The sequence below is a fragment of the Chaetura pelagica genome, unplaced genomic scaffold (genome assembly GCF_000747805.2).
Source record: "Chaetura pelagica isolate M959 unplaced genomic scaffold, ChaPel_1.0 scaffold21, whole genome shotgun sequence".
Taxonomy (NCBI): domain Eukaryota; kingdom Metazoa; phylum Chordata; class Aves; order Apodiformes; family Apodidae; genus Chaetura; species Chaetura pelagica.
The window spans coordinates 1,650,207-1,667,048 of record NW_009952251.1 but is presented as its reverse complement, the minus strand read 5'-3'; the positions used below and the strand labels follow the sequence as shown (position 1 = coordinate 1,667,048).

General features: G+C 39.6%; 1 protein-coding gene across 1 annotated transcript in view; it reads left to right on the top strand.

The window, feature by feature from the left end:
* LOC104397387 (caspase-10-like) overlaps positions 1-10,485 on the top strand; it is a 15,309-nt gene extending 4,824 nt beyond the window's left edge. Inside the window, exons 2-11 of the mRNA XM_010007340.1 lie at positions 712-717; positions 2,407-2,742; positions 2,882-2,981; positions 3,560-3,695; positions 4,469-4,557; positions 5,731-5,767; positions 6,917-7,005; positions 8,464-8,575; positions 9,318-9,822; positions 10,323-10,485. Coding sequence (XP_010005642.1) covers positions 2,429-2,742; positions 2,882-2,981; positions 3,560-3,695; positions 4,469-4,557; positions 5,731-5,767; positions 6,917-7,005; positions 8,464-8,575; positions 9,318-9,822; positions 10,323-10,485 — 1,545 coding nt within the window. The 5' untranslated portion in view covers positions 712-717; positions 2,407-2,428. The remainder of the gene's footprint in view (positions 1-711; positions 718-2,406; positions 2,743-2,881; positions 2,982-3,559; positions 3,696-4,468; positions 4,558-5,730; positions 5,768-6,916; positions 7,006-8,463; positions 8,576-9,317; positions 9,823-10,322) is intronic.
* Positions 10,486-16,842: the final 6,357 nt, after the last annotated feature.

The window sequence follows — 16,842 nt, the reverse complement described above, 5'->3', positions numbered from 1 at the left end:
CGCTGGGAAACAAACCGGGAAGCGCTGAGCACCGCCCTCAAGAGTAGCTGCCGGGAGAAGGGACGTGGTCGGAATTGATGTAGGAGGTAAAAAAAAAAAGGGGTAACTGAACTAGAAAGCGAAGGAAGGAAGACTTAGGGTCCCGAATCCCGCTCTGAAATCCAGTTTCTTCCTTCCGGTGTTGTGCAGTCGCCTCCGGGTTGCCCACTGGGCGGGGTCTGAATGCTCCCCTGGTTTGCCGGGCTGTGGGCTGAGCCTCGGCATGCCCTTGTGCACCGTGGTTTTGCATTATCCCTTAGTCTTTCAGTCTGAGTGCCTTAGTCCATGCAACTTTAAAGAGAAAAATATAATATGGTAATCTTCATTGCTTATTTTGCGTGATATTCCTTCTCTAAGGGTACAGCACAAAACAGAAATTAGAGAGGTTGATCGGTCGCTTTTCTACGTGTTGATGTTCTGCCTGCTGCTGTCCTGCTAGCTCTAGGTATACATGTTAGGGGGAGTTGCAGCAAACCTGGGGAGCTGGTAGGTCCTGAGCCCTTGTGTGCTAGTGTTGGGTGTTAGCATCATCTTCTTTTACTGGAATAGGGATTGTTTGCTTGCTTCCGTTCTTTGCTTTAGGACTCTTTTTTTACTGCGATGTTTTATAAAAGGCATGTAAAATGTGTGAAGTGGTAGAGTGTTATAAAAATACCGCAGCAGCAAGCTGAGCAGTGGGTGGGGAGGCAGTGAGCCAGCAGCGTTTATTTTCGCTGCAGTGCCCGGAGAAACGGGGAGCCCAGCCTCCCCTCAGTATAGAGCTCGGGAGAAGTTACTGGCAGCTAGCTGGGAAATGCAGCACGTGAGCTCTTAGGAGTATTCCAAACTCAAGCAGAAAATCTTCGGTGTGAAAGAAGCTTTCCAAGAGCTGCAACAACACAAACTTAAAAACTTTAAAAAGTAGATGAAGAAACGTCTGCTGATATTGCTTCAGTTTGATTTGCTGGTGAAATGACTATATACATCTGGTGTACCTAAAAGTTGGCCCTGTTCTCTGCAAGTAGTGATTTTAAAAAACTAATTTAGTTGAAATCACTGGCTCTAAATTCTGAGTTGTAATTCAGTTTGAACCTGGATTATACAGGCTTGTTAGTTCAGGTAGGAATCAGTTTAAGATTTACTGTGAAGTTACATAATTTTTGTGTGTAGATAACTGATTGAGATCAGAACCTTTTTGATAGCAGCTTAAATGAAGAGGGTGTCACAACACATGGGATTTCATATGAGGAGAGAAGGAATGTGAAGAGCAATTATTAAGTTGTGGAAGAGTATGTCTGAATACAGGAAAAAGCAATCTGACCTTTCTTTTTTACAAAGGCTTTGACTTGTCACTTAGAGACAGGACACAATTCAGGCTTACTGGGTTCTGTTAAATCTTGTTTCCTAACTGGGCATCTGGACTTGGGAACTATATATTTTATCTGCCACTGAACACAAAAATGTCTCTTCTCTGTGCCGCCATATGCTATGATATCTTCCGTAGTTTATCTGCTGAGCTGTCTTCCCTGATGCTCCAAAGGCTTTGGATTCAGAGGTTCTGTCCCTACTCCACATCCCTTGTTTTTTCTTGCACTCCCTCATGTACAAAACTTTGCTGCTTTCAGCTGCTCTAAACAAAAGATTAAAGACATACCTGCCCATTTTGGCAGAAAGCACCAGAGCATCTTTTTACCTATATAACATTCCACAAGTAGAAAAGATCTGCCTAGGCTACATGGAAGCATGGTGATTAGTCTGTGTTAAACTTCAGTAAGATTGAGGTGCTTGTGCAAAGACTGATTGCTAAGCACTCTTATATTTTAGCTGACATTTGCTTATAAGGGAGGTTTTAGGGTTTTCCTGGGTCAAATGTGAAGTACAGTCTGGTAGCAAGATAACTGGGAGTGAATGGATTTCACACCTTCAGCATGGCTGCCAGGCTTGTAACAGGGAAGCACTTGAATGCTACAGCCCTCCCGATGAGGATCAAAGAATGTGTGTGAAGCACTGTGCCCTCTATTGAGAATAGTAGTAAGTTACTGCAGAGATTCTTTCCACCTACGGTGGAGAGAAGCAAAGATCTGAAGGTGGAAGATTTGGAAAAAACAGAAGAACTCAGGGACCTCTTCAGGTCATCTACCCAGTTTTCTGCTCAGAAAAGGCTAACTTTGCATTTAGACTGGGTTGTTCAGAATTTGTGTGAAATCTGGTCTTTGTTGTAGTCTTGTGTTTAGAGAAGGAAGTAAATTTCAAATTTGTTTAAAAGGGAACTTCTCTTCTGCCGAGAACTAAGCGCTTCCAAAGAGCTGTTGGATGAAATCTTATTTAAAAGGATTGTGGTATTGAAGATTCAAGTGTTACTAGCGCTTGCTTTCTTCTTTCAGGCAGAGACACTGTTGGTTCCAGCAAAATGGACAATGATGTCAGCTTGAAGTTCCGTAAGCAGCTGCTGTTCATTGACGAAAATCTGGTGGCTGAAGATGTAGCAGCTTTAAAATTTCTCTGTACTGACTTGCTCCCCTTCAGAAAACTAGAAAGTGTGAAATCAGCACTGGACATCTTTCAGCTTCTCATGGCTGAAGAATATCTGAATGAGGAAGATACTTCCCTATTAGTTGAACTCTTACACAGAATTAAGTGTTACTCTTTGCTCAAGAAACTTGGTTATACCAAGGAGAAAGTGCAAGAATGTCTGCATGAGAAGGGAAGAGTATCTCCATATAGGTAAGCAGTGGGATTCTGTTCTCTCCATTACTGCCATCTATGCCACACTTTTTTTCTTTCCATTTTTTATTTCTCAGATTTGTTTTACCTTCTACACTGTCTCCTGTTCTGCTTTTATCTCACTGGATCTCTGTTACAGGCAGATGCTGTATGAATTGTCAGAGAACATTACCGATGAGATGTTGAAGGATATCATATTCCTCCTGCAAAACTGTCTTCCAAAGCGACGGATACCTCTTGTATGTGAGGAGAGAGCCAAATGTGTATATGGTTGGAAGGGAAGAAGAAGGGGGGGCAGAATAGGAGGAAAAGCATTAAGAGGAAAGTATTTGCCGGAATAGGCATAGTTTGCAATTAGGCTAGTCATTATTTATAGGGTTAGTAAGGAGAAAGCTGTTGACTGGTAAGTGTAGAATTTGGTACTTTGCACCAAAGTCAATCACTTACAGTCCACAGCCTTGCATTAGATCATAAAAGGGTAACAAATCAAATCTTTGCCCTGCTTGAGCCACGTGTAAAGGAGATTAATGCCCATGTGTCATTGGTTTCACAGCGATAGAGCCTTCTCAAAGTCAAGAACCATTAATATGGTTTGGGTGGATGTCTTCTTTAAATAAGATTGTACCAAATAATGCAACCAGCAGCTTTCCATGGTGCAATATTTCCACCTCCCACAGTGATGTAAAATTAACTGTTTGGATCTTGTTCATAGGAAGCAAAGCAGATAATAATGTGATTGTCTGAGGCAGAGAGGGCTGAGGCGGGTTCTGAGTTCTAAGAGACAATAACTATATTTTACTCTCCTTTTGGCTGTCAGTCTGCTCTGGAATTGCTGATTTTACTGGAAAAGCAGGGCCTTTTAACTGAAAACAATGTACAGATGCTGGAGGACGTTTGTCTGAATGTTTCACCTGATCTCCTGGAGACAGTAAACTGTTATAAAAAGGCAAAAGGTGAGAAATTCAGAGTCAGGGAGTAGGTTTTCTAAAATGCACGAAGCGCTGGAAGGGTCTGGGAAACACAGCCTCAAGGTCCTATGTGCGTGTTGCTGGAACAGGAGCTAGAAAGGGATTGCTCATCTTTACATGCAAATTTGGCATAATAGCTTTTAGCTTGCATTAACTCCTAGCTGAATTCCAGTAGGAATGTGCTGGAATATCTGAGGCTACACAGATGCAGAACAGGCTGGGAAACTGAAATTCTGTTCATAGTTAGGCCACACTTCTCCATTTTCCCATGAGTATTATTGAGATGATCATGACTGTCTTGTAAAAGGCACTTAGTGATTCATGAATTAACTCTACAACAAGGCAGTTGCCTGATAATATGGGGAGGCAAATGGTGTGTGCATGCATGTCTGATATGTGGTAGGCTTTATTATTAAATGTGTGATTCATATTACCAGAGGTTATACTGCAGTTTGTAATTTTCCTTCATTTACCTCCTGTGCAGTGACTATAATCATACTGGAGGAAATGTATTTCCCTTTATTTAAGCACTGGGAAACATTACAGGAAGTACAAAGCTACGTCTCCCCAGTAGGTGCAAGCGCACTCAAGAGTTTCCTGAGTTCCATTCCCCCATGCTTTCTGTGTGTTTCAATGATGCATTCTGTTTTAATATATCTTTCAGTAACTATAGATCCACATCTGCCAAATGTGCAGATTCATACCCGTTTAACTGAAAGGCACTTGGCTTCTCACATCTTGTCTCTTTCTGTTCTTAGTGTCTCTGCCTCAGCAGGAGAACACTGTGCCAGTCAAGGAAGCTTTGTTGCCACAAAGTGAAGACATCAGAGTATTCACTTGCCCACAGGTACACTGGAGTGCATACTGCTAACTTGGGATATACTGATTTAGGGGTTTGTTGTTTGTTTGGTTTTTTCTTGCCTTTATTTTGAAACTGTACTGGCTGTGAGATCTTTTTTCTGAATCTTCGTTTAGGAAGGGAACAAGCATATTTGTTCAACATGCAAGAAATATGGCTACATATACTACCAAATAGGGGAAGTAAAAAATACTGCTGTTGGTCATGTGCTATTGGGGAAAAAAAAGAATTTCAGGAAGAGAGATGAGTGAGAGAAAAAGCTATACAGATGCCTTCTGAGAATGGGTCAGTCAGTTGGTGCTGATTTTTAAAGTTTCGGCTGATCAATGCTTAATTATCTCAAAAGGCTGACACCATACTTTGATGATGAGTTTAAATTGCTGCTGCTAAAGGAAGTGGTCCCATTTTTTCAATGTACCAATCATTGATCAGCTAAACCCCTCCTACAGCTGCATGATGAGTCAGATTGGAAAACTTATCAGGGCTGTAACTGATCTCTTTTTTGGGGAAGAAAAGAGGAAGGGAGGGAGTTTTAACCTAGTTCTCAATGAGGAAAACCAATTATACTTTCCAGAAATTAAGTTCTAGTAGACAAGGGCTGAGGAAAATGAGCTCTTTGATGTCAGAAGGGTTTGCATTACTGCTGCTTTGAGCTATATTTGCTCTACATGCATAGAGGGTTTGGGGAAGCCTTCATACATGGCACTTGGCACAGTAAGAAAATGAATGTAGTTTTTATTAACAAACCATAGATATCTCTTAGGCATCTTCTAGAACATGCATCTTAGGCAGGAGTAGAATCACTAGTTATAATTATTTACACTCAAATAATTGTCTATCCAAGAGAATTAATATGGGACTACTACTGTTATTTTGTTTGTAGTGACTCCCTGCCCCTATAGCGAGAGGATCATTTGGAAGTGAAAGTTTTCTTCTTTCCCTTTATCCTTAAGAGAGAGTATAGTTGTTTCTTGCTCTTTGAGATTTGGTGTAAGTGGGGCAAGTCTTTTGTCATTTCATTATGAAATTACATTAGGAATTCAGTATTTTTCCTACTCACTACTTATAGAGCTTGGTATTAAGCCTATTTTGCTATAATCACCCTGAAAACTTATTATATATAATAATGATTTTTAACATGGTATTCCCCTCAAAAAACAGGAGACTTCAATCAAATCTGTCAGTTCTAGTATCAATGGTAAGAATTTCTGAAAATATATTTGGGGTTTTTTACCTTTATGGTTAATGTTGCATTCCTTTACTTTCTCTGGGAAACTTCTAGCATTTGGTTTAATGCAACACATTTGCCTTGTTGTCTTCTTGGAAGGATCATTTGCTTTCTGCACAAATAGATTTGAAGGATTTCTGCTCTTACATGAAAGAGGCAAGAGAAAATTGGCAAATCCTGTGCACTTTGTCAGTCATTTACTAGAAACTAATGTGCTTTCTGGAAAGTGAAATAGGGGCTGTTCTGATTAGAAGTAAAAAGACTAAAAATGAAAAACAATTTTTTGGTTTAAATATCCTTAGGCAGAGAAGAGAATGGGACACTTATGAGTGTTTATAAAACTGAGATGTTAATGTTTTGGGTGCAGGATTTTACCTCTGACTTTATAGATCATTACCTTGCAGAGCCTGGGAGCATTGCATGGTAGTGATGGATGTTCTGAATGCATTAAATAGTGTATGGAGGGCATTCAGAAGGAGAAGTAAATGAAGCAGCAATAAGTAAAGTTACATTTTGGATCAGATCTCTTATAAGGATCTGTACAAGTAACAGTGGGTAGTTTGCATTCATCTTTGTGACTCCGCGTCAAATTGACCAATTGCAAAGTATAGCAGTTGGACATCTGTCAGGTCTTTTCCACTTTTGAGCTCTTACTCAGCCTTGTGCAGCCTTGTTCTTCAAGTCAATCTTAGAGTTATTATCAGTGATTCAGGAACAAAACCAAAAAAGTAATCTATAATGGGAGCTTCAGTAGTAGCATTGCAGATTCTTCTTACAATGCAGTTTATTTTAAAGCTGATTTCCAAATGGAAAATCCATTTGAATGTCTCAGGTAGAATCTATCCTTGAACCATGGATATCTTTATTCTACAATACTAATGTAAATGGAAACCTTGTCTTTGTCACAAATATATATATATATAAAATAAAAATAACTGAAGACCTGTTCAGAATAGATCCTTTGAATGTGACAGTGCTGTCTCATACAGAGGAGTTATTCCTTTCAATAAATAGTATTTCAAATACAAAAAATGCTGTATTGTAGCTAAATTCCTTTATGCTACATCCACTAACACTGGATTTCTTTTCATAAATGTCTATGCTGCATTTTTTTCCTAGATAACAAAGCAGCTCATCTTTCACAAGTCTTCTCTGAAGTGAATCTGGAGCTACCTGGAAAATTCAGCAATGTAGAAAATGAATCCAAGGTTGGAGACGATCTCTTAAATCCTTCTTTTTTAATACTTGGGTGTGTGAGGTCTTCATCCCTGTAATGACATTTATCATGCAAGGACATGTAAAATGTCTGTGTGCTTAATGAAATTTTTTTCAGCTGTCTGATCTGATCAACTAGAACATTTCAGAGAATATTTGAATCTTGGAGGCCAGACACTTACCAGTATGGAAAGGAGTGGTGGAGGCAAAACAGGCATAAATACCTTTGATGTTATCCACACAGAAATGCATCTGCTTGTCTTCCTAATACAGGCAAAACATTTGGCATTTTCTTCAGTTGTGCATTTTAGAGATGGCAGAAGAATGTGCAAGATATGGATACAAACAGCTTCACAGTTCTCTCTTTTTGAATCTGGCTTAGAAAAAACTTCAGAGCATCATGACATTAAAAGCAATTAGGGGTAGTATGCAGAAACCTTGTGAAAAGATTAAAACAAGGCAGTAGTTTTTAGTAAGCTATTGCAGGCATGTAACAATCTTCCTCGATAAAACAGAGGTCTTGGTACAGGAGAAAAAAATCCCTATTGTGAGATCCCTTCTTAGAAGCTTATGTGCGCTTTTAAACCTTGTACAGCAGTGTAACCACTAAATTCTCCCTCTGGCTTTTTCCTTCTGATGAACACGGATTGAGGGAGGAACTTGCTGCATTTGTTTGTAGCTATTTACTTTCTTGAATTTCTGTGCTGTAACATTTTTTCATCACCGGCTGTTCAGACTGAAAGTACTTGCTGCTGTTGATGGAACTTGGAGCACTGCTTTCATCTTGTTCTAGTAGAATGCACAAAAGCAGGTGTTTGTTGCTCTCTCCAACAAGCAGAAAGGAACTGGAGGCACTTGAAGTTTTGATGACTTTTCAGGTTTTAAAAAGTTGTTTTTTAACAGTGGGAGGTAACTTTTAAATCATAACAAAATTGGTAGCGTGGCAGGTTTATGCACTTTAGAAATCTCTGTTCTGGTTGCATCTAATTCCAGTGGATCAGTATGAACCACCTGCTCCAGGTATTCATCACTACTCTCAAAAAACCCTCAACAACTCAGATGCCTAACATTCAATAGTTTCACTGTGAACCTTCTGCCATCTGAAGTTCAAGTATTGGCATGACATTGGGAACATCTGGGGACTTCTACCCCCATCACCAATTCAGATTGCACAGTTTGGTTGCTGAACCCTCCCTTTTGCATATAGATGCTAAACCCAGCTGCTAAACCTTTCCTCTACAGTTTGATAGTATGGTCACAAAGTGTGCTTGAGGCTTCACCCATGGCTTTTCACACAAGGAGGCACTAATGAGTTCCAGCTTTTCAAAAGTAACCCACAGACTTAGGGGCCTCTAATTTCTGGATGCCAATTTTGGAACTTGTTGAGGAAATATTAGTAAGTTGAATACATTCATAGAAGATGTAAGCTTTTTTTCTTGTCCTTTCTACAGAAGATGGCAATCTACAAAATGGATGGACCACACAGAGGCTTTTGTCTAGTTATTAATAATGTTAACTTTGATGGGTCTCTTCAGGAGAGGAAGGGTTCTTGCAAAGATGCTGGTAAGCTACTAAAGCGAGATTTTTTTGAGGATTAGTCTCCCTGTTTCCCCATGTGAATTGATTGGCTAATATTACTCTATATTATACTGTCTATATTTTAGTTAATATTCTTAAAGAGTAAAATGTTTGATAGGTGTTAAATTATGTAATTTGTGTATTGTAGAGGGAGACAGTTAAAGGATGAGTATCCACTGTGATTCTGATGCAGTTGGATCATTCTTGAATAATTTTAAGAATCACTTTTTACTTAGCCTTTATCTATAGCTATACTAAAGAACTAAAACTAAATGAAACCATCATTATACATAATAGTGTGAGGAGTTCTATAACCAAGAAACTTCATAGTTTTATTTTGTTCATTCTGTTTTTCTGTGGGGTATGAAACTCTAGTAGTCAAAAATGCAACTGGAAAATAATGATGTGAGGAAGATTTTGAAAGATCTAATGTGACACTTAGGAGAAAATTTTTCATATTTCCAGGTGACATTTGTGAGCTTACTCGGTGTGTCATTATAGACTGTAAAATGTCATTGTATTTTCTGAAACTTGTCTAGAAAAATTCAGGAACTCCGCGTTTGAGCTGATGCCATGTTTTTTTATTGCAGTTAACCTTTAATTGATACTAGTATATAAGGATGAATCTGCCAAAGTGTCACAGTATAAGGTTCAGATTAGCTTGCACGGTGACTTCATAGAAAGGTTTTCTACTGCCTCAGTTTTTCCTTTTATCTTTTAATTACAGAAGAACTGAAGAGAGTGTTCACATGGCTTGGTCTGGATGTCAGAACTTACTCAAATCTGACGTCTCTGGAGATTAGAGATCTCATGCGAACTTGGCAGCATTTGCAAGATCACAAAGACAGGGACTGTTTTATATGTTGCATTCTATCTCATGGAGAGTCAGGAGCAATCTATGGGAAAGATGAGGAACTTGTATCAATCCGTACAATTATGTCCCACTTCACTGCCAAACAATGTCCACAGCTGGCTGAAAAACCCAAACTCTTCTTTATCCAAGCTTGCCAGGGTAAAGAGATACAGCGTCCTGTCCATGTTGAAGCTGATGCACAAATTCCTAACTTGTCATCCATGCAACAGAGCATTTCTCCATCTGAAAGTATTCCTGAAGAGGCTGATTTCCTCCTAGGCATGGCCACAATTGATGGATATGTCTCTTTCCGGCACATTCAACAGGGTGCTTGGTATATTCAGGCCCTGTGCAGTAAGCTGGAGTTGTTGGTACCAAGGTAAATACATTCCTTAGCTCTTCCATGAAAAAATGTGAAGAACTTGAACTTACCTCTTTTTTTCTTTTTTTCTTTTTTTTTAATCAAAAGGCAAGTTAACATAGAAACCGTAACCCATGTACTGAGGTGGAAAAAAAATAGTTAAACCGAGGATTTGTTTGCTTGTCACTGATAAATTTGTATTAACATTGCTATTACCATAGAGAGAATCTGAAGAATATGAAGGTTGTTATATCCCATCTATATTCTTTAAGGCAGAGCCATCCGTTGCTTGAGTGGATTTAGGTAAAAATATTTTATTCCATTATCTTTCTTTACTGGTTGAATCAAGCAAGGTAGAGTAAGAAAAGGTCTTTTGTTTTTAATATGACTCAAATAAGGACAAAAGAGGAGAAATATGGAGAAAAGAATATTCTAGATGACCTGGGAGGTGTTAAATGGAGTGCCATCTTCTCATTAATTATTTTTTTTAATTATTTTTGCTCTCCATCTGGCTGTAGGGGTGAAGATATTTTGTCAATTCTTACAGAAGTTAATGAAGATGTGGGCAGACGTGTTGACCGCTTGGGGACAAAGAAGCAGATGCCTCAACCAGCATATACCTTGAGAAGAAAATTTATATTCCCAATACCTAGAGACCCTCCACCTTCACAGCAGCATTGAGGCTTTAAAAATACATCCTTGTATCAGCACATCTCATTTAAATGCAATTCACACTACCTGTTTTAAGGCAGTTACCTAGAATCTGGAGGAACTATATTCCTCAACCATTTATTTTTTTGCCAAACGAACTGTGAAACTGGAGGACACACAATTAAAACTATCAATGTGCCAGCTATTTACATTGTCTATATATTAATAGTCTTCAGGATTAGGAGAAGCATGCTTCTGTCATGTTAAATGTTTTTCTACCTGCAAAAAATGCAGATGTAAGTGTTTTGCTGACAGCATAAGAGTTTCATGTAGACTTCCACATCTAAACCAGCATCATTAAGATCTGGTTTAGGCTCATTGTGTTTTATTTTGCAGGCTAACAATTTTAAATCCTGCCTGTAAATCCACTAGCTTTCACTATGTTCATAGTGAAAGACAAAGGTGGGAACGAAGAGGAGAAAGCTGAAGTAGTAAGTGAAAGAGGATGTTTTCCATCTCTGATTGAAATTACTTTTAACTTAATGGAGAACCAGTTAACTGTTGAAATCAATAATTTGTTGCACAAGTTGCACTTAGACTGTCTAATGGCTAACATAAATATCATGTACAATGAGATCTTTCCAAAACTGAGTAAAGCCAAAATTCTGCAGTGTAAATTCCCTCTGTGAAACCTTGTGAACTGTCATTTCTGCATCACTTCTTGGAAGAAAAGTTTCTGGGTAGAAGATTTACACACTATGAAACATGGCATTCAGCAGTGTGTCTGTATAGGTTTATCAGATTGATTAACTTTGTTAAGCATTAATTTTTTATTATAGTTTCTTGTTTGAAGATCTAAAATGCAGCCAAATGAGAAACAAAGCTCCCTGCTGCTTAAGCTTATAACAGCATTTGTGAGTTAACTGAAAGAATGGCATGGCTTTTTTTTTGTTAGGAGCACTTGCTCTGTATGTCTGTGTCCTTCCTGTTTGTTATTGCATTAAATTCATACTTCTTTTTAAGTGTTTGGTAAGAAAAATTATGTACTTGGATAAGGTTGTTTCTGACTGGCCCCTGCACTTCATTGTGCTGCATGAATCAGTGAGGTTTTAAGGTTTAAGTGAGGGTTTAAGCTGAAGGGAAACTATTTCTGCAAAACACTGCTTGATATATATTATTTCTAGCCATAAATTAGGGTGAAGATTTCAGTGAGTACTGTCTAGTGTTGTTGGACACGATTTTTTGCTGGCGCTTTCTATAATTTTTAGGAGGGGAGTTTTGCATCATACAGAGCATTGAAATGCAGCCAGTTTGCCAAAACAAAATGGTCGCTTTTTACCATGATGAATTGATAGATGTGTGACCCATTGCATTTTGAGTCTTCTGAGTTAATTGGGCTGCAACACTTGAAGTCACATTTGTGCCACAGATAGAAAATGTTTTATCTGATTCTCAAGTAGATAATGTAGATAGATAGATATGTAGATATCTCAAATAGATAATGCAATAGAACCATGATGTTTCTGGCTCACAGTTACTATTTAGACTTGCTGCACTCTTTTTCACATGTTTAGGTAACATGAATTTTTATCAGTTCTGAGTTAACACTGGCAATAATGTTGAACTTGTTTTGCAGGATCTTATTTTAAATTTTTTTATTTGGTATACAGAAGACACCATCACGTTCTCTTGCTTTCTCTGTAGAAAATTCTGCCTGGGTAGTCTCCAGTTAAATCATAGTTAGGTAAAGGCAGTCAGAAGAGTCTAAGCTGGCTTCTGCCTTGTGTTCCTTGGGGGGTGGGATCCATATTTGTGAAGTGTAGAAGGCTGGTAAACTCTCCCTCTCTCATAATACTGTTTGTTCAAACACAGTGTATGTCACCCCAGTTTATACTATTCAGTGTAAATATTTTGCCTGTGCATGTTAGGAGTTCTGTTTATACTGTTGCACATTGTAATACTTGGCTGCAGGCAGTGGTACTCTGTCAGCACAAGCCTGAAGGCAGGGTAGGCTTAGCACTGCAACAGTGGCTGCCATTCAGCAAGGTTGTTGCTCATGTTTCTGCATGATCCCCTGCATTATTGTATATGGTGTATTGTGAGACAGCACTTTGAAAGTCTTGGAGTAGAGTGGTTGGGTTTTATACAACTTAGATATTTATCACTCCTTGCTGCCGACACCATGTGCCTTCTTTGTAACTCTAATAATACAAAGCTGTGCCAGAAATAAATCAACCTAAACTAAGCAAAGTTCTTCTATTTCTGTTGAGGCTTACTAATGAAAAACAGAAGCATATGCACATGTGCAATGTCTCCACCTACAGAAATAAGAATGTTTGTGACTTGTGCAACCCTGTTTGGACTGATTTAAGTGGAACTAGTGTAAAAAGAGTCTTTCTGTTGGGGAAGTTGGTATCATGGGAAGATCATGGTCTTAAAGTGGGATTTGTAACATCCACTAGTCTTTGGTATACCAACCCTCCTGACTGACAGGTTTTGTGCAGAAGCTGTATATCCCCCCTTGTGCTAGTAGAGGCAAGAGTCACAACGGTTGCTGATTAGTCAGTAGCCTCAGCACTTTAGCTTCCTCAAGACCAGCCTTTATGGAAGAGATGAATTTTTGGCAGGCTACTTTACAAGGAATAGATTGGGTCACTGAGAGGAAGCCGGAGGGACAAAAGCAGGATGCAGGGGAGCTGAGGGAAATTGGAGAGGCTGTAACTTAACAAAAGGACAGGAACATTTTGGGGAAGGGCGAGAGAGGAAGAAATAGGAAGTGAAACAGTAAAGACAAAGAGGAAGAACAGTGCCAGGAGGGCTGGTCCTTGACACTGCTGCATGATGGGAGAAACCTCTGTCTGGAAAGAGCAAAGCTGGGCTTGGTCTATCTGCAAATATTTTTCACACAGTGCTGACCACAGCATTCTTCCTCTTTCAAACTGCAGCCTGAGTCTTGAGTCAGTTAAGACATGGAAGAGTTGGTGCAGGGAGAGAGACGCTGAGGCATGGGATGATGTGGAGACAGAACCATTTGGACCCGAAGATCAGGCAGTGCTTGTGGTGTCCCTCTGTGCTGTTCACAGCCTTTGGATAAAAGGACAATTCATGCCAATGAAGAACGTCGGACACGTTTTCTGAACTGTTGCTAGTGTGTGCCTTGTGGAAGGAATTTGTATGCCTCATTCTATTGAAGGGTATGTTACAATTTTGAGTTTAGAAAGGTAGATAGGTTGAAATCAGTGAATTATTGTTTTCATTGCAAAATTCTAACCAATTTCAGCTTTCCTAGCAGTCTCTTCATAATGCAGGCTTCACAAGCTTCAGAGGGAGTGGCCACTGGTACTGATTGCTTATCGTGTATTTCCTGTTGCAAGGAAGATACTGGTGACCAGCAATCATACCGGGAACCTACCACTGAAGGCAGACTTCAGTACTTCAAAGAGGGTGAAAATGCTGAAAGTTAATTATTGTTGAATTTCTGTTGTAAATGGGGAAGTATATTACATAAATAATTTCAAAGGAAAGTTTAGCCTGAGTTCCCTGTATTCACTGAGTACTGCTACTGAATTAGGTGCTTAGTTGACTTTTTTAATTTAGGAAATAGTCTTCCATGAAAGTATATGTTAAAAATAGGTGAGGGTGAGTTGGAGGGGGACTTCAGAGAAAGGAGGTAAGTCATGGAGAATTTGATGACACAGCAGGAAAGTGGAACAGAGATATTTTCAAATGGGAAGACACAATTGATTCACTCTTCCCTCACTCTTTTAATTAGGATTTATGTATGGGAGCAAATATACTGAGCTGTACTGTATGCTAGAAAGTCCTGGCTGTGCTGTTTAGCATGTACCCTTAAAACAAAAGCAAAACATGGCTACTTTCGTGGCTTGTTTGCCAGTTTTTATCTCAAGCATTGTAATAATTAATTTCCTGAAACTGGAACTCTGTAGGTGGAGTATGGAACTGCTGCATTATAACCACAGCTTACTACTTTCTTAAAACATGCTTTCTGTAAGTCACATGACAATATAGACCATAATACAGAGGGCAGTACTTTTCCTGGAACTTCAGAGACTGTGACTGCCTCACTTTTTGCAGAGTTGTTCCAGCAGTCCTCCAGCTTGTCCTCTCATGTGCTGTAAAATGAAAATTTCCTTTATCAGGAAGATTTACTTTTATAAGTGCATGTCTTGTATCTTAAATAAAAGGCATGATTTATGTGAGAAGGAAGATAATTCATAACTAGCTATCAAGAAAGAATTCTTCTCTTTCCTGTGTGCATATAAAAATAAACAGTCAGATCTGAGGTAATTAAATTGTGAGATTAAGCATAGGTGATTCATTCAGATACTAGTGGTTTTGTGGTGATATGGCCCAAATGGTATGGAGTCTGGTCTGTTTAAAGTTCAGTTTGAATGGATTTAAAGAAAGCAGTATTTGGGGGCAGAGCATGAAATGTATATCTGGCATCACAAAACACATTTTGCCTTTTTATCAGTATTTTTATGGACAGAGGTTTACAATTCAGTTGTTTGTTCACTCTTGCTAGCTAACAGAATGCTGAGCAAGCATATGCCACAAAAAAAGCTGCCTTCCTGTAGTGGTCCTTGGAGGTGGAGGACTACAATTGTCTGCTAATTGTGTTTTATATACTCACAGCAGTATTGATTCAGTTAGTCAGCTGGGCTACCTTGAAGTTTTTAGCCTTGGTATTGAGACACTGACAGTAGCAGTAACATTTAAATGGATTGCCTAATATTCCAGTGCTGTAGGAAGTTTTGATTTGCTGTTGTCGACTTTTCTGTTTCCCAATGAGTTTAATTGGATAAGAGACCTCTACTGAATGCGTTTCTGTAGAGTTTCTCTTCAGAGATTCATAAGTGTCTTAGATTTAAGGCAGAGAGAATGAAGTGGCAAATAGTTCTTTTACAAGAGAGGCAATGGAGGCAGGTCTTTCAAGTGTGTTAGGGTGAGATAGTTGAAAGGCTTGCACTTGGTATTTTCTCATTAGTTCTTGTGCTCAAAAGTTGGATCCATAAGCCCAGTTTAATATTTGTAAAGCTGATGGAGGAAGTGGTGGAGAAGGGAGGTGATATCTGATGTTCAGTGAAACAGAACTAGTTTGACAGGAATTCTCTTGGCCTTTTTAAAAGGGTTGACATGATCTGCTTTTGATTTGAAGAACAGGAGCCAAATAGCTTATGATTATATTCGTGTGGACTCTTTTTTATGACATAAAACCTTTATCTTCATGATGGTGTAAAACCTGTCAGTCTCTGTGCTGGTTTGGTACAGTTTTGGTAGTAGAGGAGGAGTCCCAGTGGTGGCTCCTGTAAGAAGCTATTGAAAGCTCCTATGGCTCAAAAAAAATGTGGCCACCCTTCTGGCCAAGTCCAAGCTCATCAGAGACAATGGATGCAACACGAGAAAAAGAGGAAACCAACTGATACAATACCTGAGAGCAGAGGAGAGGTGGAGGTGGAAAGCAATGGTGAGACCATGGAGGGGGCAGAGTTAAGAGCAATGCTGGCACAGAGATACCAAGTTTGGTGAGCAAGGAAGGGAAGGAGGTGCCCAAGAAGAGGTTCCCCTGCAGCCTGGGGTGAGATAGCAGGCTGTCCCACTGCAATCCATGGAAGAGCACAGTGGAGCAGCTGTGGACCAGCAGCTGTAGAGGACCCTGTGCCTGGAGAGGAGACCATTCCCAAAGCAGGCCATGACTGTGGGCAGCCTGTGCTGGAGCACTTTGTTGTTCCTAATGGATGGCAACTCGTAGGAGGGGCTTATGTCAAAGACGTTTGTAAAGGACTTTCTCCCATGGAGCGACCCTACGGGGAAGCAGGGGAAGACTGAGAAATCCTCCCTGAGGAGCAAGAAATGGCAGGAAGCAACATGTGGTGCGCTGACTCTAAACCCTATTCCCTGTGCCACTGAGGGGAAGGAGGTAGAGAAATTGGAAACAAAGTAATTTGGGCCTGGGAGAAAGGGATGGGTGGGGTGAGGTATTTAACCTTGGTTCTTTGTTTTCTTTTGTCCTGTTTGCATCTGATTAGTGATAAATTTAATAGATATTTTTTCTCTAAGTTGATTTGGTTTTGCCCATGACCATAACTGGTGAGTGAACCCTCCTTTTTCTTTGTCTTGACCCACAAGCTTCCAGTTGGTTTTTGTCCTCCCCATCCCACAATAGGGCTGGAGGTGTGTGAGTGAGCGGCCGCGTGGTTCTTTGTTGTCAGCCAAGCACCCATGTGGCTCTTTCTTGTCAGTTAGGCATAAACCACGACACACATTTACTACATAGTCTATATTTCAGACTGGCAAGAGGCTCTTGCTCCCAAATGGGATCAAATGTCAAAAAACCCAAAATAGACCAAATCAAAACAGCAGCAG